We start from the raw sequence: 24,625 nt of genomic DNA on the forward strand, positions 1-24,625 counted from the left end.
ACAGAGCGAGACTCTGTCTCAAAAAAATAAAATAAAATAAAATAAATAAAATAAAATAAAATTTAAATGAAATAAAAAAATCAAATCAAATTAAAATGTTTAGAGACAGAGTTTCACTCTGTTGCTCAGGCTGGAATGCAGTGGTATGATCATGGCTCACTACAGCTAGCCTCGAACTCCTGGGCTCAAGTGATCGTCCTGCCTCAGCCTCCCAAGTAGCTAGGACTACAGGTGTGTGCCACCATATCAGGCTAATATTTAAAATTTTATGTAGAGATGGGGTCTTGCTATGTTGCCCAGGCTGGTCTCAAACTCCTGGCCTCAAGCAGTCCTCCTGTCAGCCTCTCAAGTTCCTGGGATTATAGGCATAAGCAACTGTGCCGGCTGTGGCTGTAATTTATTATTATTATTATTTTTTGAGATGGAGTCTTGGCTCACTGCAAGCTTTGCCTCCCGGGTTCATGCCATTCTCCTGCCTCAGTCTCCCAAGTAGCTGGGACTACAGACGCCTGCCACCACACCCGGCTAATTTTTTGTATTTTTAGTAGAGATGGGATTTCATCATGTTGGCCATGCTGGTCTCAAACTCCTGACCTCAGGTGATCCACCCACCTCAGCCTCCCAAAGTCCTGGGATTATAGGCGTGAGCCACTGTGCCCGGCCAGCTGTAATTTTTTAAATGTATATGCTTTTCAGCGCCGTGCTGCTTGACTCGGACAATCTTTTAGAATACCCCAGATTCAGTCCTGTTTGTGCGTAGAATATAGATGTGCCTCTTTTGAATGTGAGTGGTTCTCCTTGTCTGAGCTGGGCTGGCCCAAGTGGTCTGTGCATCTGGGGAACAGAGGTTGGAAGAGGGAGACCTGGAGCACGCCCAGACTAGATATTCTGCTGGGCTGGAGATCAGGGCTGGGGTTGGCTCTGGGGAGGGCCATCTCCACAGCTGCTTCCCTTCTTCCCAGTGACACTGTGGCACCCAGCTCGACGTTCTGCAAGGTCTACACACTGACCCCCTTCCTAGCCAATAACCGAGAGAAGCGAGGCCTCGCCTTGGACGGGAAGCTCAAGCATGAAGACACGAACTTGGCCTCTAGCACCCTGTGAGGACCTGCCCTCCTAGTCCTGGGCTCCTAGTGTACCTTTCCTGATGGGGCCACACCCTCCTTGGTCCCCCCAGTTCAAAGACAAAGCTCAGGCTACCCTCTCCACAGCCTTGTCAGAGCCTGTCCTCAGGTGCTTGACTTGTCAGGGAAGCTGCCTCCTTACTCCCATTCCTACCCAGGGGTGACTGAGAATAAGATGGACCACTAGGCCAGCTCGCTCAGGCAGTGCTGGGCTCTGCTACCATGCCTGGGGGAGGGCAACCTGGGAAGGCTTCCTGCAAGAGGTGGCAGCTTCTGACGTAATGCCTTCAGTCAGATGGGGTGTCCCTGAGGAGAGACCAGGGTGGTGAGCTGGGTTAGACCCAACATGGGGTGCCCCCCCAAGTCAGCAGTCCCAGGGCATCTGGTCACTCCTGCTGCACAGTCATCCTGGATGCCTCTAGGCTACTCTGCTCCAGCAGAGCCCTGGCTAAGGGGATGCCATCTTGCCCTCTTGCGAATGTGGTCCTTCACTGGGGCTTTGGCCTGTGTCTAGAGCAGCCACTACTCCCAGCACAGACTCTCTCAGCTCTCTTCAGCAGCCCCTGCACAGCCTCCCACTTATCTGAAGCTTTTTGCCCTGTCTCCACACTGGCTCACACCCTATCCACCTTCAAGACCCAGCTGAGGCACCACTTCTGTGGAGAAGTCTTTCTCGGACGGCCCCCACCCCACCCAAGCTGCCTGGCCCTCTGTGCACTCCATGTGTGGCCCTTTCTGCCCATGTGTTGCTGAGAGAAGCAGAATCCATCTGAGGGGAGGAGGAGCCCGGCCCTCACTGCGGGCTGACCTGGGCAGGGAGAAGGACCCACGGCCACACAGCGAGCGAGTCTCACAGCCAGACTTGGGACCGGGGCTCTGGGTCCCTGCTACCTAAGGGCACTGCTCACCTTCCTCACCTCCACTGCACTTTATTGGACATGGTAGCTGGAGTGGCCAGCCAAATGGGGGATGGATGGCCACTGCCCCCCAGCACACCCACCCCTGAGGTGTCTCGCCCACCTGGCAAGGCCCCTGAACCGGCTCCCCTGTGTCACTTTGCAGGTTGAGGGAAGGCGCCAACCGTGAGATCCTGGGGATCATTGTTTCCTACAAAGTGAAAGTAAAGCTGGTAGTGTCTCGGGGCGGGTGAGTGCTCTAGCCAAGCCCAAGACCCTGGCGTGCAGAGGGGAGCGTCACAGATGCCCACAGGCCCCTGCCCCATTCTGCCTATTTGCAGCCATTTTAGCTGCATCCACCTTGGAGGAGGAACCTCCTGTCCCTTCTGTTCCTCTTTCTCCTCCCCTGCCCGCTTTTCCTCTCTTCCTTCCTTGGCTCTCAGCCCCTCTTTCCCCCGGCCATCTCTTTCTCTCCTCCTTCTCCTTCTCTATCCTGGGTCTGGGCTCACACTGAGGATTGGCCATGCCCAGGGGACGGCGTCCTCAGAGTCTATGCTGTGGGGTGCCCAGGGGTGCAATCTCCTCATCACACTGTGGGCATAGCACCCACCCCCATGCATGCCCAAGCTAATTTTCCGAGGAAACAGCTAAAAGGGCTCAGAACCCGGAGCTGGATTGCGGATTTACTAGCTAGTCAGCTTTGCCTTTTTACAGATGGTGAAACAGAGGCCCAAACAGTGCCCTAAACATTGCCTGAAATCTCCTCCCCTAACTCAGGTCATGGGCTGGGGTCATAGCGGTGGACCAGACTTCCCTGCCCTGGAGCATAGTTTGGTGGAAGCTTGGGGAGAAGAAGAAAAAACAACTACGTTTCCTTTTTGTAACTTAATTCATAAATTTCTATGAAAAGATTGAAAAGTGCCGGGCGCGGTGGCTCAAGCCTGTAATCCCAGCACTTTGGGAGGCCGAGACGGGTGGATCGCGAGGTCAGGAGATCGAGAACATCCTGGCTAACACGGTGAAACCCCGTCTCCAGTAAAAAATACAAAAAACTAGCCGGGTGAGGTGGCGGGTGCCTGTAGTCCCAGCTACTCGGGAGGCTGAGGCAGGAGAATGGCGTGAACCCGGGAGGCGGAGCTTGCAGTGAGCTGAGATCCGGCCACTGCACTCCAACCTGGGCGACACAGCGAGACTCCGTCTCAAAAAAAAAAAAAAAGAAAAGAAAAGATTGAAAAGCTAAATCCCATTAGACATTGGGTCTCCTTGATTATTAGAAGAATGCCTCTTGGCAGTGGCAGTGTGTAATCCTGACCTTATATAATAGGACATCTCAAAATTACAAATCCCAAATCCTGTGTCTGGTGACCTTTCAGGATCTGCAGTCCCTCAAACATTCTTGGCAACCCCGGAGTCCTTCCCTCTGCCTTTAGATAGCCCAGCCTCCCTTGGGGCAGGCAGCACTGGGGTTAATTTTTACACTGCCTTTACAGATGAGGATCCTGGGGTTCAGGGGGTTTGCTGAGCTGGGTCTGGATCCCAGTCCCTTGGGGCAGGGCTAATGCCATTTCAGTGTCTCCCTGAAAGAGCAGTCAGGGCTGTGCAGGGGGGTGGGTGGGAGCGTGTCCCATGGGTCTTCTGTATCCGGGGGATAGCAGAAGTGGTGAATGAATGTGCTTTTTGTTTTCTTCCTCTCTGAACTCTCTCCTGACCACTTCTCCTGCCTCCTCTGACCCACCCAGCCTGTTGGGAGATCTTGCATCCAGGTAAATTCCTCCCTTCCACCTGGTTCACCCACCTTCCTGGAGGGCCTGGAGCCCATTGGCTTGACTGACCAGAATCACAGGGCACTGGGTTGGAAGGAATGTTAGTGGACATTTCAGATTGCGAGGTTCAGGTGTGAGCTGGGAGACACAATTTCTCTTTAACAAACCTCACCTTGCTCTTCCATCCCACCCGAGTGACAGGGACCTTTACAGAGAGCAAAGCCTGATTACATTGATACAGGGAATGGCCCCCAAGAGAGCAGTTTGAATTGCTGATCACCTGAATTATAGGAGCTTTTGGAGAAATGCAGACTTCATGACTTTCAAACTTCTACACTAGTGAGGATGAACTGCTGGCTGAGTGTTGCTAAGGAGAGGTCCTTAGGAGATCCTATTTTGTAAACAAGGTTTCCTTGCAGCCAGCTGGATGCACTTACATTCCAAAAATCCATGTACCCCAAACATAGCAGTTTGGCCTCCTCCTGTCACAAGATGGCAGTGTGGCTCATCCTAAGAAATCTTAGACTAATTTGACATGTGAAATTCGTTCAATTCAATTCAGTTCCATATAATTCAGCAAAGATTTCCTCAACCCGGGCTTGTGTCCAGGCTAGTGCTGAGTGCCAGAGTCCCAGAGAGGAATCAGATGTGGCCCCTGACCTTATCGTTCCTGGTCCAGTAGAAGGTTAAGATCCAGATTCTTCCACTAAAATGTTGGCAAACCCAGTCTTCCACTAGCTCCATTCTGAAGCAAGCCCCAAAGCAAAAGGAAAAAAAAAAAGAAGAAAAAAAGGCCAAATAGCTCTGACAGCCTTGTAAAACCCCCAGGTTCCCACTGAGGGGAAGTAATGATTCTGGCAGGCACAAGCTTCACATTTGTATTTGATTTTTTTATTCTTTTTGAGACAAGGTCTGACTCTATTGCCCAGTCTGGAGTGCAGTGGCACAAACTTGGTTCACTGTAACCTCCTCTGCCTCCTGGGCGGAAGCCATCCTCCCAACTCAGCCTCCTAAGTAACTGGGACTACAGGTGTGCTCTACTATGCCCAGCTAATTTTTGTATTTTTTTTTTTTTTTTTTTTGAGACAGAGTCTCGCTCTGTCGGCCAGGCTGGAGTGCAGTGGCGCGATCTTGGCTCACTGCAACCTCCACCTCCTGGGTTCAAGCAGTTCTCTCCCTCAGCCTCCCAAGTAGCTGGAATTACAGGCACCTGCCACTATGCCTGGCTAATTTTTGTATTTTTAGTAGAGACAGTATTTCACCATCTTGGCCAGGCTGGTCTTGAATTCCTGACTTCATGATCCACTTGCCTCAGCCTCCCAAAGTGCTGGGATTACAGGCGTGAGCCACCGTGCCCGGCCTAATTTTTATATTTTTAGTAGAGATGGGTGGTGGGGGCAGTGTCTCACCATGTTGCCCAGGCTGGTCTCGAACTCCTGAGCTCAAGGGATCTGCCCACTTTGGCCTCCCAAAGTGCTGGGATTACAGTCTTGAGCCACTGTGCCTGGTCAAGCTTCACAGTGTAACTCAGCCCTTTAGCTGCTTCATCTCCCAGAAGTTCAGTGGTTCTAGAAGACAGGCTGTCTAGAACCTGTTGTTATCCCCGTTTCCATGTGGAGCTCAGTGAGACTCAAAGCTAGAAAGTGCTGTACCAGCGAGTGGTGAGGCTGGTGGAACAGACCTTTCTAATTGCATGGCTTGTGCCTCTGACCACTCCATTCCCTGTCCCTTCCTCTTTCCCAACTGGGCTCTGGACAAAAAGATCAGTAAGATGTGGCTTGTGCCTGTAGGTACTTGCAGTTGGGGGGTCTCCTAGGGTGATGCCACCCCAAGCCGAGAGGAGCCTTCAGGGTTGCTTTTGTTTGTCTCAATTCTGCTACTGTCACACAGTGATCAAGGGTGTGGCTATGGAGCCAGAATCTGCTATTATCATTAATAGCTGTATGACCTTGGGCAAGATTTTAATCTCCTCATGCCTCAATGTCCCAGTCTGTACATTGGGGATAATAATAGGGTTGTTGCGAGGATTAAATGAGTTACTCTATGGAAGGGGCTTACAGTAATCCTTGGCACAGGGTCAGTACCATGTGAATATTTGCTCTTATTCTGTCCATCAGGGCCAAGTACAGAGAAAGCCCCATCAGAAGCACTGGCTGGTGGCTGGGTCTTCCCGACTGCTTTCCCCTGCATCCCCACAGCGTGGACAGACTTGGGCCCTGGGGCCATCCTAAACCTGACTAAACTGACCTCCACAGTGCTTCATCCAGATTGCAGGGGTGCTAGGGTCACCTGAGCACTTTTACAAGAGTGCCCTGGAGGTGTTGGGAGATGGGATGGTATGAGTGTGGGAGGAGTTTCAACCTGGAAGTTGGGAAGGGCAGTGTCAGGAGAGGTGAGGGTGGCTGTGGCGATTTGAGGTGGGCAGGGTCCCAGGGCACCTCTGGAGCCCCGCAATGACCATGATGGATGCTGCCCTGGGCAACCCTTTCCCACCCATGGGCCTTCTCCCAGCCCATGGGAACCCAGGGAGCCTTCTCAGGAAAGGGGAGGCTTCCATTTCTTTTTGGAGCCAGAGGAAGTCTCCTCGTCCAGCTCCCAGGCAGACCGAGGCTCCGAGTGGCAGAACTGGGGCTGGAGGGCATCTTTTGGATCTACCTCCTCTGATGGTAAAACCCTTCGCAGTCCTCCCTGACAGGGCATTGACATCGAGTCTCACAGCCTGCGAGTCTGCTCAAGGCTTACTGGGTCTGGGTCTCTGTTTCAGTGATGTGGCTGTGGAACTGCCTTTCACCCTAATGCACCCCAAGCCCAAAGAGGAACCCCTGCATCGGGAAGGTGAGCAGAATCTGTGGGTCTCTGGGGTAGGGATTCTCCAGCAGCTGCCATGTGACCCTGTAACCTACCCGCCCCCAGGTTTGCCCTCAGTCCAGTCACCCTTTTCTCAGGTCCCCACATCTTTTGTGGGATCCAGAACTCGATTTGCTTCTGACCCAATCAGGACATAGTGAGGCGTGGCTCCTGTTCCCCATGGGAGAGGGAGACCAGGAGTGGAGGAGGGAACTCATTGACCATGCTTTGAGCCTCTATCTTGCACCTAGGCATGGGCTGGATCCCGTTTGGAAGTAGGGGAAGGGGTTCCTTGGATAAGATGACCGCTGGACACACTATTGTCATGTTTTTCTTCTTCTTTTTTTTTGGTTTTGAGATAGTCTCACTCTGTTGCCCAGGCTGGAGTGGATCTTAGCTCACTGCAACCTCTGCCTCCCAGGCTCAAGAGATTCTCCTGCTTCAGCCTCCCAAGTAGCTGAGATTACAGGCGGCTGCCACCACACCTGGCTGATTTTTGTATTTTTAGTAGAGATGGGGTTTCACCGTGTTGGCCAGGTGGGTCTCAAACTCCTGACCTCAGGTGATCTGCCTGCCTCAACCTCCCAAAGTGCTGGGAGTACAGGCGTGAGCTACCGCGCCCGGCCTGTCATGTTTTTCAAGTGATAGCAGATTGGTCATATTTCACTGAATCTGAGACTTTCAGTGAAGAGAGACAACATTATAGTAGGTATGATTAGGAAAAAGCTTCCATGGTTAAACTGCAGTGCCATCGACGGTAAGACACACTCCAAGTTCGGAGATGTTAAAATGTGAAGGAAAATATAAAAAAGATTGTCTGGTTGGGCACGGTGGCTCACTCCTGTAATCCCAGCACTTTGGGAGGCCAAGGCGGGTGGATCACGAGGTCAGGAGATCAAGACCATCCTGGCTAACACAGTGAAACCCCATCTCTACTAAAAATACAAAAAAATTAGCCGGGCGAGGTGGCGGGCGCCTGTAGTCCCAGCTACTCGAGAGGCTGAGGCAGGAGAATGGCGTGAACCCCGGAGGCGGAGCTTGCAGTGAGCCGAGATTGCGCCACTGCACTCCAGCCGGGGCAACAGAGCAAGACTCCGTCTCAAAAAAAAAAAAAAAAGATTGTCTTAGAGTTGGTAAATGTCATACATGCTAGGAATTAAGGTAAGTCATGTTGGAGACCTGCCAAAAGAAACAGAAGTTAGAGGATTTTCTGTTCTTCTGGGGCTGCAGTGGGGATTGGGGCCCTCCTGGTGCCCTCCTCCCTGCCTTTCAGATGCTTTGGGGTGTTTCAGTACCAGGAATGAGTCCTCCCCCCTCTCCATTCCCCTTTTTCTTTTGCACTCCTCATGTTAGTCTGGTTGTCCCAGGGTGGGGGCCTGTGCCTACTCGCCCCGTGCTCATCCACTCACTAACTAACCCCTGGACACTCTACCCACCCGCCCTGTGTTTAGTTCCAGAGAACCAGACGCCAGTAGATACCAATCTCATAGAACTTGACACAAAGTAAGCCGAACCCTGCCTGCAGACATCCGGGGACGGGGCGGGCTGTGGGTGGGCGGGGCGGAGAGGGTCATTTGCATATATGCTTATTAACCCCTGAGGAGCCGCTGGCCTAACCCCGTCTGCTGAGAGCTGCCTCTGCTCGCCTCTTCAGCAACCCGCTTGCCTGCATGTGACTTGAAGGACCCTCCGTGCCTGTTCCTCTTCCTCCTGCCTTGGTGGGGTCTGTCTTCCTCCCTCGTCCTTGCACGTCCGTCCGTCAGTCTGTTCGTCCATCCACAGCGCCTGCTCGGCTCACACAGGGCTGGTCCATGGCCCTGGGCTCGGCTCTCCTGTCCTGCCCACGCCAACCAGTGGAATCAGGCTGTGGGGTGGGCAGGGGACTGGGGATCTTGTTGCTTCTGACTCCTGAGGACCAACTGATGTGGATTTCCCTGCGGTCAAAGGCCATCGAGTCACCGGACAGTGGCCAGAGGGGGAGGACCTGGGCCGACTGCGAGAACCACCTCCAGGGCCAAGCGGTTTTCTTGCTCCAGCTCCAAAGCCAATCTTCCCTTGTCCCCCAGGAGAAATCTGGGGTGTGGGAGTCTCAAGTCACCCCATGAGGATGTCCCATGCACTGGCTGAACCCTGTTGGGCAGGGGACTTGGATGGACCCCTGCATGGTCCTGAGTGGACATGTTTCATGGTAGAAGGGAACTCGCTGTTCTTAAAGGCAGTCCTTAGTCCTGAAACCCCACTTAAGCCTCCCCTTTCCTCACGAACAGGTCCTCTACTCCCCTATTTAGATTCACATCCTCCTACCCCAGCCTTCTCCTGTGTGGGATCCCCCATGGTAGAATCTGAGCTGACACTTCCTGGGAGAAAGGTTCTCCATGGTCTTCTCTTCCATTAAGCCAAACTACTCCTTCCTGTCCAGAAACGGGAATGCTTCATAAGGGTAGTTTTCTGGGTGGTGGGGTGGGGTTTACCAGTCTTATTCTTGGGGGATTCAGAACATGCTGTGAAACAACTACTGGTGGCCTGGCCTCTCACAGTGGGAATAAGTCCTTCCTTGGGCTACAGAGCCACACTGCTTCCCCGACCTCCTAAAGAACCGGGTTACTTTTCTAACCCTTAGGCACAAGAGTCAAATTCATGCCCCTCTCTGCCCCTTCCATGACTGGCCTGAGTCCTGATGTGACTGTCCCTACTGCCACAGGTGGCATCCACATGTGCCTGCCAGATAGGCCTTTCTGCTCATAGTCAGCCCCCGAGGCCAGAGCCCTCAGAGAGGGTGGTTCTCTCCCCGGCCCCAGAGCCACACTCTGTCACCTCTGGCCAGGCCTCTGGATAAGCCTACTCTCCCTCCCCCCTGCAAACATGCCACATTTTCCTTGTCTCTCCCACTAGTGATGACGACATTGTATTTGAGGACTTTGCCCGCCAGAGACTGAAAGGCATGAAGGATGACAAGGAGGAAGAGGAGGACGGTACTGGCTCTCCACAGCTCAACAACAGATAGACGGGCCGGCCCTGCCTCCACGTGGCTCCGGCTCCACTCTCATGTGCTCGGATGCTTATTCGTCTTCTTCCCGTTCTGGTTTCTTTTCCCCTTTGTTCTTCCAGTTTCTACCAGGGGGACCCGTGGCCTTCCAGATCACGGTGATGAACCTCTGACCTCAGGATTGGCCCCACGTCACCATGCCAACAGGACCACAGCACACCAGCTCCACCCCATCTCTGCCATTGCCTCTCCACTCCCCTCCTTTTCATGCTGTCTCCCGGAAAAGCTACCAGGGTTCTGGCCTTGGAATTGGACTTGAGATGGGGAGCAGACAGGGGAGGATGGGGCATGCAGGACACGGTGTGGTGGGCACGAGGGCTTGGAGGGATGGGGATGAGGGCTCAAGACACGAGAGAAGATGTCCACAGTCCCAGGTGGTTAACAAAGTTCTGGCAGCTAAAAGATGACCGCATTGAAGGCCACCTCCTTCTGGCTGGGAGGGGCAGACCTGTGGACAGATTCTCAGTGCCTTTTTGAAGTTCTGACCCACCAAAGACCTTCTGCCTTCACCCTCCTCCCCACCCGATGTCCCTCTGTGTCTGATAGTGACGTTGGTGAAAGTTTGTAGACCACAGGAGTAGAGAAAAGCAACTGGAGTGACTTTCTTACCAGCAGTTACCTAGGCTGAGGCAAGCTGTGTGGACTCAACAAAGTATATTTCAGTACTGTCAGGATGTGACATCTTAGCTACCTTGTATTTCAAGTGCATGGGCCTGTCTAGAGATATGCAGAGAGAAAAGCAGAGGAAGGGAGGGAGGGGGTCTTCAGCAAGCACCAGCCCACAGCAGAGTTAGCTGAAGCTCTTGATGAGGGTTCCCGAAGTGGGCCGCTGGGAGATGGAGGCAGGGGGTGGGGAGAGGAGAGTCTGCCTTATGTCCCTTCCTTGTGGACTTCACATGGTCATGCAGGAAGTGAGGATGGGGGTCTAGCGGGGGCTGAGGCCACTAGTATCCTCCTGCTTCCCCCTGCCATTCTCCAGGGCTGGACTGAACCTGCAGACTGGGAGAGTGTGCCTGAGGCCACCATGCCACAGTCAAAGGGGGTCCTATCCCAGAAGGTGGCAGCATCCATGGAGATATCCTCACCCAAAGGGAAGGAGGCTGCTGGGTAGCAAATAAGCCCCTTCTTTTCTTGGGGAGTTGATGACCTCCAGTAGCTCCCAGTGTCCATGGGTACCCAGTATGCATTGGCTGGTGTTGGCGTGATTGAGACCTAGGGCAATTCCTGGGGCAAGAAGCCAGATGGGAGATGAGGTATGAGTGTTAGGAGTTACCCTCTTTGCCTGGCCTTTGAGAATAACTTACTGTGTGACTTTGGGCAAGTTCCTTCCCCACTCTGGGCCTCAGTTTCTCACTTGGGAAAGCAAGGAGTTTGACCAGATGATCACAATGGGCCTTCCTAGCTCTGGCCACCAAGAATTTGGGAATATTAGCGCTCCTGGTCTGGTGGGTGGATCCAGAGCTGCTGCCTGGTCTCTCTGCCTCCAGAGTGGTTTTATTGGACCTCAGAGGTGGCAGGGCCCTAGGGAGCACCAACTCCCCTCAACTTCACCCCCTGCCTAGGACTGGGAAGGGATTGATGTCAGGCTGTGGCCATAGCTAGCCTGAGTTGCCCAAGGAGGGACAGAGCATGTCTTTGCTGAGGCTTGGCTGAGGGGCTTGTGATAGGGCCTGCAGTACCTCACTGCCCCCTGTGGATGCAGACACCCTGAGGTTTACCCAAACAAATATATTGATTAGCAGGACAAGGGCTCTCTTCTCAGTTTCTGCTCCCTTCCATCTCTGTCCCATACTTGTCTGAAAAGGGAGACAAAAAAATCTTACGCAAGTGGCATCTCAGTCCTTTCCAGTCCAGCACCTCTTGGGAGCAGGCAGTGTGACTTATTTCCCACGGTGAAATCACCTGTTTCACAAGCCTGGCAGTGCGACTTCTGAGGCTCATTCCATCCACTCAACCTAAGCCACCCCTCCCCAGACCAGAACCAAGTCAGCTAGGGGCAGTCTTACTCCCCGGTCTCCCAGGCATCCAGCCCCTCCTAGAGCTTGCTGGGCAGGCTGTACCTCATCCGGGCAGGCACAGAGCTAATGAAATGCTGGAGCAGTGCATGGCAAACATACACACCCCCCTCCCCGTGTCTTCTGAAACATTTGGGGCTGACACAAGACCCTTTAGTGTTTGGAATGACCTCTTTCCTGCAAACCTCTTCCCCTATCCCTAACGCATGCATGGAAAAGTTTTGTCAGGCTGGTTTCCCGAGCCTCCGCCTCAACATCACACTCACCCTTTTGGGTTTAGCCCAGTGTTGTTTAGCAAATTTCTCCAGCTGCAGGGAAGGGTCAGAGCACTATCTTTTTTTTGTTTTTCTCCTTGAGCCAGGACTGTACAAGGCAATGGCCAAACGTAGTTGAATTCAGCCTACCATCCTTTGCTGATAACTCGGCTCTATGCCAAGTACGGGAGACACAGAGATGGGTCAGTCCCAGCCCCCATCCTCAGGAAGCCCACAGTCAGGGGAATGTTGTAGGGGGAGGTAATAGAGGACAATTGCCTTCAGGGCTCCTGGTGGCTGCTGGTCCCTATCGTACCTTGATGTGAGTTAGAAGACAGTGCCCTTTCCAGGTGATTCAGACCCACACTAGAATGCATAGCTTTGTGAGTGACACACAGGTTGGATTTTAGCACCCCTTTCCCCTTGGCCATGTGCTGCAGCCTCGAGGGACACACAGACCAAAGTGTTTCCTTCAGCTTCTTCCTGGAGAGGAAGCACCAGGTCATGTTTCCAAGCTTCTGGTCAACTCCAGGCAGCACCTCCCAGCCCCCAAACATGGCCAAGCGAGTGCTTCTCTGCAGGGCCCCTTTCCCTTCTGGAGTCATTCCATCCAGGTGAGACCTTGAAGTGAAACTAGGGGTGGCGGAGCCTCACTAGGCCCCAGGCACCAGCCCACAGTACTGGTGGTTTCTGTGCCAAGCATTTGGGGCCTGCGCTTGCCAAGCCGTCCGTCACCGGGACTTTGTAGTGCACCCTGTGGGTGGCGTGTGGACACCAGTCTTGACAGGAAGGAAGAGCATGGCCTGGTGAAAACCCACCGAGCAGAGGGCCAGCTGGACCTCCTCAGCATTCCACCCAGGGGAAGAGTTCAGTCCCCATGAAGATAAGGACTGAGTTATTTGGCTGCACCTCAGCGTCAAAGCTCAGCCCTGCTAGAGTGGGTTCACCTGGCTGTTGGTTTTGTGGGAGAGTTCCTGACAAGCTGGTTCCTACGTGGTGCAGTAAAAGGAATTCTGTCCTGGAAGTCCCCAGTGCCACCTCTCAGTCCTGGCTGTCACCAACCACCTGGGGGACTTGGGCAAGCTACTTAACCTCTGGGGCTCAGTTTCCCTAACTGTAAAATGGGATTGTAATCCTTTCCCTTCCTGACGCAGGAATTGTTATGAGGCCCAGATGAGACGAAAGTCAGCGGTCAGGGCTCTAAGTTGAAAATGGCTGCATGGGTGTGGCCCTGCCACTGCAGGGATGGCCCAAGGTCACACAGGAAGTTTGCTGCGGGAGAAGCCCTCCCCACCAGTCTTCATCACTTGCCCTGCTTCTCACTTAGGTAGATGTCAACCAGAATGAGATACAGCTAATTTGGCTTTGATGACCTAGCGGAGCGGGAAATTTAGACACGATTCAGGAATATTATGCCCAAAAATAGTGGTCCCATCAACCAGGACACAGAGGGAAGACGTGGATATTGTCAGTGAGTGGTGGAGGTGGACATCTTGGACCCTCATAGGCCTGGAGTCACTCACATCTCCCATCTGTCAGAACCCCACAGAGGCCAAGGGGCCTTAGCTCTGACCCCAGGTTAAAGAGAGCCACCAGCCCCCCATTTGCAGAAAATCTAAGGGCAAGGAGAAATAGAAATTGCCTGTTCCTTCCCTTGAAAGTGTAAGGCCTCTTGCAGGATCAGCTGGAGCCACCACAGCTTCTCAGTGACATTGGGAGGGTTTCAGGCCCAGGGAAAACCTAAGCCTTTTGCCCTGAGAGCTGAGCCACAGCGGATGCATCCCCCAGTGGCGCCAGCAGTCCAGAGCGGCAGCTTCTCTCCTGCCAGTCACTGGGGCCTGGTTGTTCCCCACCCATCCAGGAGGAAGGGTTTAGGTCCCAGTCTTACACTCTTACAGGGTCTCATGGACGCAGGCCTATGCCTGTTCTGATACGTATGTTTTTTAAACTCAAAAGGACCAAAAGAGACTCCTGAACCCTCATCTATATGGCCTGCATTGGGCCTGGTGTGTCTTCCTGGCCCAGGCAGCTCCATCACTTCTGCCATCCCTTCTGGACTAAAGTTGCAGGATCCCCACCTCTATCACTTCCCCAGAGGGTCACTGCACAGTGGCTTCAAAGAGAGGCCCTGTTGAAGGGGAAACATCCTCCCCCCATCACACTCCCAACTCGTCACCCCAAAAGGGAAGTCAAAGCACAGGTCTGTGGGGCCCATGGTTTGTAGACACTGATACAGTGGTTTTCAAACCAGGTGCTGCGGAACCCCTGGTATTCCACAGAGCTTTGCCAGGGGATGCTAAGGTGGGAAGATGGGAGTGGAGGCAAAGGATAAGTTTCCAGCCTTCCTCCCATTTCCACCTCCACCAGAACAACTCTGCTTTTATTTGTCTTGCCTACTGAGATTTCATTTTCAAGCTTTCTTTGAAGAAAACCTTCAAACCACCATCTCCAGGTTTGATCTTAGACCAGCCAGCACAGGTTCTATTCTTGCTGCTCATGTTGGAATGGCTCCAGCATTCCAGTACAAAGTGTCTTTGTGTTGGAACCTGACACACACACACACACACACACACGCGCGCGCGCGCGCGCGCGTACATAGTTGATGGTTTTTCTAGCCAACCCACTCTGAAGCTCTGGCCAATGTTTGATTTGAACAGGGGCCTGGTGCTCAGTGGGGATGGGTCTTGACCCTGATATTGGCCCATGAGGCATGGGGACCTCTGCAGCAAGGAAACAGGCTCAATCCCACACCTAGGACTTGTGTCTGCACCACTGTCTGGCACCCCACTTTCCTGGCCCAGGCCCAGGGGACAGCAGGAGAAGCAGTGTGATGGAGAGAGAGAGCCTAGGGTTAAATTCATCTTTACACAGAGCCAGATGGATGGAAATCTTGGCTCACATAAAAGACAGACTCAGGGAGGATTTTATGACAAAAGTCCCTCCTTTGAGGGCAGGATTCCCCCAGGAATCCTGTACACTTTAGTGAGACCTGGATCAGCCCTTGGTACAAAGTCCTGCCTGCCCTGCCCCCCACCCCCACCTCCCAAGGAATTCTAGGTGAAAATGTGAAGCTCAGGGCACAGCAAGCGCATGACATGAGTGTATTACATTAGGTCTGAGTGTGTCCTTAGTTTCCCTGTGTGTAAAATGAGGCTAGTGCCAGGCTCTTCCCACCTCACTGGGACAATTGCAAGGGTCATAGGAGAGTTGGGTATGATAGGTGGTCATATGAGGTGGTGGGTATAAGAAGTGGGTGCCTCACAAACTCGGGGCGTGGTCCTGACCTGCATGGCAGATGAGGAGAGCACTTGGGAACGAGCATAGGAAGTGCCGTCTTCCCGGGCATCTCTGCTCCGTGTTAAGGTCTAGCCACAGATGCTGTGGCACCTGCCTCTTCCTATGGAATGGGGGCCTGCATGGATTGTGTCCTGGGGCAGGAGTGAGGGATGGCTGGGAAGAATCTGCAGGTCTGTGGCCCTTGTGTTGAGTGATTATTTTGTGACACTCTCATTCCTGGACCACCTGCCAGGTTTATCTGTTATACCTGTGGCATTCTTATGTCAGACAAATTATTATAGTTTATTCAACTCTAACAAATGAACAAAATAATAATAAATAGGAAGCCATTAAAGGTCTTTTGTGGCAGAGGATGCTGGCTGTGCTTTCATTTTTGTCTCATAAGCCTATGGCAATTCAAAGACCAAGAAATGCTGCCCTGCTGTCCTGGACTGGCGGATGGCTCTCATGACTGGGTGAGGTGCTCTCTTCCCTTGTCTGTGGCCCCAGCTCCAGCTTGGTCCTTGCACCAACTTGTGGAGACTGCCAAGAACTTTTCTCTGTCCCTCTTCTGCCACTTTTCAGCCTTATGGCCTTGGGAAGCTGGCAAACCTCTCATCCCTCTCAGATACCACAGGATTTCATGACCCATGGTTTGCTCTGGGGGTGAAGCCATCCTATCTTCTATCTTTGGCACCCCACTGACCACATCAGCGGGAGTCCTCACCCCAGCCACAGCCCTGGTTCTTGTTCACTTATCTCCTGCTCTGCTGGGTCTTCCTGAAGTCACTTCAGTTTTCTAAGACTTACCTGCCACCTGGTCTAACAGAACATATGGGAGGAGTAAGGATATCAGTGAGGAAGGGTTGATGTTCCAATGGATAATGTGCTGTATTAACACGAAAGGAAGATGCCCATGCATATAAGATGACTTTCCTAGAAAATATATGAAATATATTTATATATTTCATACACACACACACACACACACACACACATTTCCGCCTCCTGGGTTTAAGAGATTCTCATGTCTCAGCCTCCCTAGTAGCTGGAATTACAAGTGTGTGCCAACACGTCCATCTAATTTTTGTATTTTTTGTAGAGATGGGGTTTTGCCATGTTGGCCAGGCTGGTCTTGAACTCCTGGTGAACAACATATTTTTTAACATTCCTGTAAAATACTGTGCAATGTAGATCAGAGCATTGCCCTCCTAGTTGGCCAGAAGGGAGTCTGTTTCCTCTGATGTTCCCTTCCTGTCAAGAGTAGGGCAGTGGGAAGACACTGACATTTGAATCAGGAGACTTGAGCTACAGCTTTTGTTCAGTTGCCCTCTCATATGGACTGTGTCAGTCTGAGTCCAGATAAGCAGTCTATCCCTGTAGCAAGAATTTAATTGGGCCAGATGCAGTCACTCATGCCTGTAATCCCAGCACTTTGGGAGGCTAAGGCAGGAGAATCTCTTGAGGCCAGGAGTTCAAAACCAGGTAGGACAACATAGGGAGACCCCCATCTCTCAAAAAAAAAAAAAAAAAAAGAAAAAAAAAGAAAGCCAAGAGTAGTAGTGCATGCCTGTAGTCCCAACTACTTGGGAGGCCGAGGCAGGAGGATCCCTTGAACCCAGAAGTTCAAGGCTGCAGTGAACTATGATCATACCACTGCACTCCAGCCTGGGTGGCAGAGCGAGAAATTATCACTTAAAAAAAAAAAAAAAAGCTAGGTGCAGTGACTCACTCTTTGGGAGGCTTGCTTGAGCCCAGGACCAGCCTGGACAACATAGTGAGACTTCATCTCAAATTTTTTAAAATTAAATAAAACAGAAAGCAATTTAATTGGGGAAATGTTCATTAAATGTTGGATGAGATGAAAGTGCAAATGGGGTTTGAGACCACTCAAAGATGTGGCACAATAGGAGACCGTTACTACCTCTAGTGTGGAGGGACAAGGGGAGGAGCTGAGGAACCAGGGCAGCCTAGCAGGAACATGGAGGAAGAGGGTATCTAGAAAGCCAGAAGCACAGAGGGAACACTGCCCTTGCTGGGAGTGCTGCCCAAAGCAGAGGCTGTAGACATGCTCTGGCTTCTTCCCTTTTCCTGCCCTCCAAATTCAAGCCAGTGCCTCCCACTGGCAGAATCTAATTAAAAGCGTATTTTCAAGAAATTTGAAAATGTAGTTTGCGATGGTCAGGGCCTGATAATACAGAGCAAGAGAAGGTCAAGGGATTTGATCTGAGATCAAACAGGCAAATGGCAAGCTCTTCCTGAGTGTTCTCATCCAAAAAGTAGAAGTAGTAATGTTGGCTTGGTTACCACAATTTAGAAGGAATGCCTTGACCTCTGAACAGGATTCCAAACAAGAGAGAAATATTTGCTGTTTTCTTAATGCCACTATCACTGTCTTCACTGTGCTTCAGAGCTTCATTTCTCCTAGCTTTTTTAAACTCCAGCAAATCAAAAGAAACTGAGCAGGAGGTTCAAATTCTGGCCAACATGGAGTAAATCCATTATAGCCCTACCTCTCCTACTGAATACACCTGAAAACACTGGACAAAAATACAAAACACAATTAAATAACAACTCTGTGAAAGTTAGACAAAAGAAGGCAAATGATACAGGTGATTTAAAATTTAGAGAAGTCATCTCCATAGGACGATTTTCCCATTTTTTCTCTTTTCTCGTGGTTTTTCACTAAGATTAGAACCACCACCCACAGAAAGTGAGACAGAGCTTAGAATCTGAACTTAAGTTGATTCATTGCCTCCTGAAACAACAATAACAACACAATCAACATTCTACAGATGATTATAGCAGGACCCAGAGTCTATACAATATAATATTCACAATGTCCAGGACACAATCCGAAATTACTCAACATATGAATATGGTAGTTTCCCCTTATCTACGGGGGATAAGCTCCAAGATCCCTACTGGACATCTGAAACTGCAGATAGTACCAAACCTTTTACATATTATGTTTTGTTCTATACATACATACCTATTATAAAGCTTAATTTATACATTAGTTACAATAAGAGATTAACAACAATAGCTAGTAATAGAACAATTATAACAGCATCACTACTTTGCACTTTGGGGCCAATGTTAAGTAAAATAAGAGTTACTTGAACACAAACACTGTGATATTGCAACAGTTGATCTGATAACCAAGATGGTTACTAAGCGACTAATAGGTAGATAGCATACACAGCCGAGATACACCAGACAAAGTGATGATTTACATCCCAGGCAGGAGAGAATGGGTCACTGTGATATTTAATCACACTATTCAGAATGGTGTGCAATTTAAAACTTATGAATTATTTCTGGAATTTTCCATTTAATATTTTCAACTGTTATTGAGTGCAAATAACTGAAACCACAGAAAGCAAAACTAAAGATGGGGTGGTGGGGCGACAACCCATAAAAATGTGACCAATCCTCAAGGAAAGATACAATCAACAGATACCAACTCTAAGATGACTTAGATGTTGGAATTATAAAAGATTTTAAAGTGGCTGTTATAACTTGAAATGGATTGCAATAGTTGTTCTCAGCAGAGATATAGAAACTATTAAAAAAGAACCAAATGGAAATTTTAGAACTGAAAAATACAATATCTGAAATTAAAAATTGATTGGATAAGCTCATAGCAGAATGGGGGTGACAGAAGGAAGAGCCAGTGAACTTGAATATAGATCAATAGAAATTATTCTATCTGAAAAAACAGAGAAAATAGGTTGAAAACAATTAACAGTCTCAGGGACCTATGGAACAATATCATAAGGCCTAAGATTCCATGTCACTGGACTCCCAGAAGAGAAGAGAGACTGGTGGAGAAAAAATAGTTGAGAAAATAATGGCCACTAACACCCCAAATTTGGTAAAAGACATAAATTTATAGATTCGTGAAACTGTGCACATCTCAAATATGTTAAACTCAAAGAAAATCACACATAAACATATATAACCAAACTGCTGAAAACCAAAGACAAATTTAAAAATCTTGAAAGCAGCTAGAGAAAAGGACACATTCTTGTATTTTCTTCCGTACAAAGAATGACTATCTGAACGCAGATTTCTCAATAGAAGACATGGAGGCCAGAAGAAAGTAGTACAACATCTTCACAGCACTAAAAGAATTGTCAACCCAGAAATCTATATCCAGTGAAAACATCCTTCAAGAAGGATGCAAAATAGATTATCAGATGAAGGAAAACCGAGAGAATCTGTCACCAGCAGACTTATTGAAAAAAAAAAAAAAAAGCTAAACAAAGTTATTTAGTTTAAAACAATGGCAGAGATAAACCCAGATCTTTAGAAATTAAGAGCAACAGAAATGGTAATTATCTGGATAAATTTAAAAGGCTATATTTACCGTTTATCCCCTAATCTTCTTAAGTTCTTTAAAGTATTTATTATTGGTGTTTTTTGTTTGTTTGTTTGTTTTGTTTTTTGACAGGGTCTTGCTCGGTCACCGAGGCTGGACAGGCTGGAGTGTAGTGGTGTGATCATAGCTCACTTCCACCTCGAACTCCTGGGTTCAAGTGATCCTTCCACCTCAACCTCTTGTGTAACTGGAACTACTGGCATGCACCACCACACTCCACCAATTTTCTTTATTTTTGTTGTAGAGATGGGGCCTTGCTAGGTTGCCCAGCTGGTCTCGAACTCCTGAGCTCAAGCAATTCTCTTGTCTCAGCCTCCCAAAGTGTTGCAAATACAGGCATGAGCTACTGTGCCTGGCTTATTACTGTTGAAAAAAATTTTTTATAACATTGTTTGATAGGTTTACCAATGTTGATAGATGAAATACATATAATAACTATAACGGAAAGGTCAGTGGAGGGAGATAAACCTATTTGTTTTTTGTTTTTGTTTTTCTTGAGGTGAAGTCTAGCTCTTGTTCCCCAGGTTGGAGTGCAATGGCGTGATCTCAGCTCACTGCAACCTCTGCCTCCCGGGTTCAAGCGATTCTCCTGCCTCAGCCTCCTGAGTAGCTCGGATTACAGGTGCCTGCCACCATGCCCGGCTAATTTTTGTATTTTTAGTAGAAATGGGGTTTCAGCATGTTGGCCAGGCTGGTCTCAAACTCCTGACCTCAGGTGATCCGCCCGCCTTGGCCTCCAAAGTGCTAGGATAATAGGCATGAGCCACTGCACGTGGCAAACCTATTTGTTTTTAAGACTTCTATATTACATTTGAAATGGTGAAATGGTACAGTGTTAACCCTAAGTAGATTGTGAAGAGTTATATATGTATATTGTGGTCCCTAGAGCAACAACTAAACTAGAGCCGAACATATAGATAAATTACAATAGCAAAAAATATTTTAATGACATACGAAAAATATCCAAGTATTCCAAAAGAAGCCAGGAAAGTTGAAACAAAATAATAAAAAATAGGGGGACAAACAGAAAAATAAAAATGGTAGACCTAAATACAACCATATCAATAACTACATTAATCGTAAATGACCTCTACATAACAATTAAAAGATAGAGATCGCCAGATTGGATTAAAAAACAAGATCCAATTACATGCTGTCCACAAACATACTTTAAATACAAAGAAACCTACTTTAAATATAAAGACATAGATAAACACGTCTTTATGAAAAGAATGAAAAAGATATACCATGCAAACAGTAATAAAAAGAAAGCTGAAATGGCTATATTAATATCAAACAAAATAGACTTCAGAGCAACAAATGTTACCAGGGATAAAAAGGGACATATATAATAATGAAAGTGTCAATTTACCAAGAAAATATAACAACCCTAAATGTGTGTGCATCTGATCATGGTGTTTCCAGATACACAAAGCAAAATGTAATAGAACTGAAGGGAGAAATATACAAATCCACAACATTCCTCCCTCAGTAATTGATGGAATGAGAAGGCAGAATATTAGTAAGAATACAGAAGACCTGAACAACAATATCAGTTTGACCTAATAGACACTATGGAATATTTCATCTCAAAATAATTGAATATGCATTTTTTTTCAAGTGTACATGGAACATTCCCCAAGAACTATTTTCTGGGGGAAAAAAAGATTAACAAATTGTAAATAATTTATATGTTTTTTATTTCAAAATTTTTTTTATCTTTCTTTATTGTGACAGGGTCTCACTGTGTTGCCCAGCCTGGTCTTGAGCTCCTGGGCTCAAGTAATCCTCCTGCCTCAGCCTTGTAAAGTGCTGGGATTATAGGTATGAGCCAACACACCTGGCCAAATTTAAAAGAATTTAATAAGTACATTCTTTGGTCACAGCAGAATTAAACTAGAATAACAGAAAATTATCTGGAAAATTTGCAAATATTTGAAACTTAAGCAATTTCTTTTTTTTTTTTTTTTTTTTTTTTTGAGACGGAGTCTCGCTCTGTTCGCCCAGGCTGGAGTGCAGTGGCCGGATCTCAGCTCACTGCAAGCTCTGCCTCCCGGGTTTACGCCATTCTCCTGCCTCAGCCTCCCGAGTAGCTGGGACTACAGGCGCCGGCCACCTCGCCTGGCTAGTTTTTTTGTATTTTTTAGTAGAGGCGGGGTTTCACCGTGTTAGCCAGGATGGTCTCGATCTGCTGACCTCGTGATCCGCCCGTCTCGGCCTCCCAAAGTGCTGGGATTACAGGCTTGAGCCACCGCGCCCGGCGAAACTTAAGCAATTTCTAAATGAGCCAAAGAGGAGATCACAAGGAAATTTATGAAATGAAATGAAAATAAAAACAAATATCTAAATTTTGAGGTTTCAGCTAAAGCAGTGCTTATCTCAACAGATGCAGAAAGGCACTTGACAAAATTCAACATCTGTTCATGATTTAAAAAAGCAAACAACTCTTAGAAAACTTCCTTAACCTCATAAAGGGCATCTACAAAAACCTACATCTACTAACATAGTTCATGGTGAGAGACTTAATACTTTTCCTCTAAAATCGGGAACAAGGCAAGGATGACTACTCTCACCAGTCCTATACTAGAGGTCCTAACCAGTGCAATAAGGCAAGAAAAAGGTAGAAAAGGCCTACTGATTATAAAGAAGAAATAAAATAAGGCCAGGCACAGAGGCTCAATAACTGTAATCTCAACAGTTTGGGAGGCCGAGGCAGGAGGATCATTCAGCCCAGGAGTTTGACACCAACCTGGGCAAGATGGCAAGACCCCATCTCTACAAAAACTTTAAAAAATTAGTCAGGCACTGTGGTGCATGCCTGTAATTCCAGCTACTCAGGAGGCTGAGGTGGGAGGATCCCTCGAGCCCAGGAGTTAGAGGTGGCAGTGAGCTATGATTGCGCCACTGCATTCCAGCCTGGCAACAAAGAGAGACCCCTGTCTCTAAAAAAAGAAAACAAAAATGGTTTCTATTCACAGACATCTTGATTATCTACATTAAAAATCCTAAGGAATCTGCAAAAAAAGCTACTAGAAATAATAACTGAGTTTAGATAGGTTGCAGGAAACATGATTAACACCCAAAAATCCATTGTACTTCTGTGGAGTAACATGAAACAATTGAAATAGAAATTTAAAAGATGATGCCATTTATAACAGCAACCAAAACTGAAATACTCATATATAAACCTAACAAAATATGTGCATGATCTCTATGCTGAAAAGTAAATAGTACTGAGGAAAGAAATCACAAATAGGCCCAAATAAACTGAGAGCTATACCATGTTCACAGCTAAGCAGATTCAATACTGTTATGTCAATCTTCCTCAAACTGACTGTAGATTCAATGCAATACAAATCAAGATCTTTGTAGGATTTTCTTTTAAAGACATAGAGGAACTGTTTCCAAATTTATATAGAAAGGTAAAAAATCTGGAATGGCCAAGCAATTTTTACAAAGAAGAACAAAGTTGAAGGACTCTACTACCTGGTCTGAAGACTTACTAGAAAGCTACAGTAATCAAGACAGTGTGGCAGCAGTGAAAGAACAGACACCTGTATCAATGGGACAGAACTGGGAATTCAGAAATAGACCTGCACATAGATGGTCAATTGATTTTCAACAAAGGCACAAAGGCAATTCAATTGTTTTCAACAAATGATTTTGGCAAAGATGGAGACGAACTAGACCTCTCATACACTGCTAGTGGAAATGCAAAATGGTACAGACACTTTGGAAAACAATTTGGAAGGTTCTTGTAATAAATTTAAACATATTCACTATAATATTCAGCAGTTCCACTCTTGAAAGAAAAAGTGGCTGGGTGCAGTGGCTCATGCCTACAATCCAAGCACTTTGGGAGGCCATAGTGGAAGGATTGCTTGAGCCTAGGAGTTCAAGACCAGCCTAAGCCATAGGTGAGGCCCTGTCTCTACAAAAAAGGAAAAAATTGGACAGGCCTGGTGGTGTATGCCTGTGATCCCAGTTACTCAGGAGACTGAAGAAAGAGGATTGCTTGAGCCCAGGAGTTCGAGGCTGCAGGGAGCTGTGTGTACCACCGCACTCCAGCCTGGGCAACAGAGCGAAATCTTTTCTCAAAAAATAAAATAAAATAAAGAAATAAAAAGGGACATTCCTTCAAAAACCTGTACATGAATGTTTACAGTGGCTATATTCATAGTTGTCAAAAACTGGAAACAACCCAAATGCTCTTCACAACCATATGATGGAATACTACACAGCAATAAAAATGAACAAACTATAACGATACCTACAACAACATGGATGAGTTTCTACTGCATTATGCTAAGTGAAAGAAGTCAGATTTAAAAGGACAACATGTATGATTCTACTTATATGACATTGTGTCAAAGGCAAAACGATGGAGACAGAAAACAAAGCAGTAGTTGCCAATGGCTGGACTTGGGGGGAGGGCTGGTTATAAAGAGGCAACAGGAGGGATTTTGGGGGGTAATGGAAAACTGTATATCTTGTCAAAACACATAGAATTGTATGCCAAAAAGAGTGGACTTTGTATAAATTTCAATAAAAAGAAATGGAGCAATTTACAGCTCACAAATGCAAACGATAATTACTGGGCATGTACCATTTGCTGGGGCTTGTGCTGGCCCTCAGGACACTAAGATTAAATAAGACAATCCTGGCTGGGCACAGTGGCTCACGCCTATAATCCCAGCACTTTGGGAGGCAGAGGTGGGCGGATCACTTGAGGCCAGGAGTTCGAGACCAGCCTGGCCAACATGGTGAAACCCCGTCTCTACTAAAAATACAAAAATTAGCTGGGCATGGTGGCAGGCACCTGTAATCCCAGCTACTCGGGAAGCTGAGTCATGAGAATCTCTTGAATCTGGGAGGTGGAGGCTCCACTGAGCAGAGATTGCGCCACTGTACTCCAGCCTGGGCGACAGAGCGAGACTCAGTCTCAGAAAAAAAAAAAAAAAAAAAAAAAAAGACAATCCCTTCTGTCAAATTGCTCACAGATTAATTGGGGGATAAGGCA

At 48.2% G+C, this 24,625-nt stretch overlaps 1 protein-coding gene and 1 pseudogene across 6 annotated transcripts in view; both read left to right on the forward strand.

Annotated features, from left to right (window-relative positions):
• Positions 1-15,590, forward strand: part of ARRB1 (arrestin beta 1) — a 98,811-nt gene extending 83,221 nt beyond the window's left edge. For 2 of the 5 annotated variants that reach the window (XM_010366801.2, XM_030917590.1), the window contains exons 11-16: positions 963-1,100; positions 2,187-2,270; positions 3,760-3,783; positions 6,548-6,618; positions 8,082-8,133; positions 9,523-15,590. In XM_010366801.2, coding sequence (XP_010365103.1) covers positions 963-1,100; positions 2,187-2,270; positions 3,760-3,783; positions 6,548-6,618; positions 8,082-8,133; positions 9,523-9,634 — 481 coding nt within the window. In that variant the 3' untranslated portion in view covers positions 9,635-15,590. The remainder of the gene's footprint in view (positions 1-962; positions 1,101-2,186; positions 2,271-3,759; positions 3,784-6,547; positions 6,619-8,081; positions 8,134-9,522) is intronic. The other 3 variants (XM_030917591.1, XM_030917593.1, XM_030917594.1) reach the window with 3 other exon arrangements.
• On the forward strand, positions 11,688-15,592 carry LOC104665105 (annotated as a pseudogene). Its single transcript, XR_748368.2, has one exon. The product of XR_748368.2 is annotated as an uncharacterized LOC104665105 (transcript).
• Positions 15,593-24,625: the final 9,033 nt, after the last annotated feature.

The sequence above is a fragment of the Rhinopithecus roxellana genome, chromosome 15 (genome assembly GCF_007565055.1).
Source record: "Rhinopithecus roxellana isolate Shanxi Qingling chromosome 15, ASM756505v1, whole genome shotgun sequence".
Lineage (NCBI taxonomy): Eukaryota > Metazoa > Chordata > Mammalia > Primates > Cercopithecidae > Rhinopithecus > Rhinopithecus roxellana.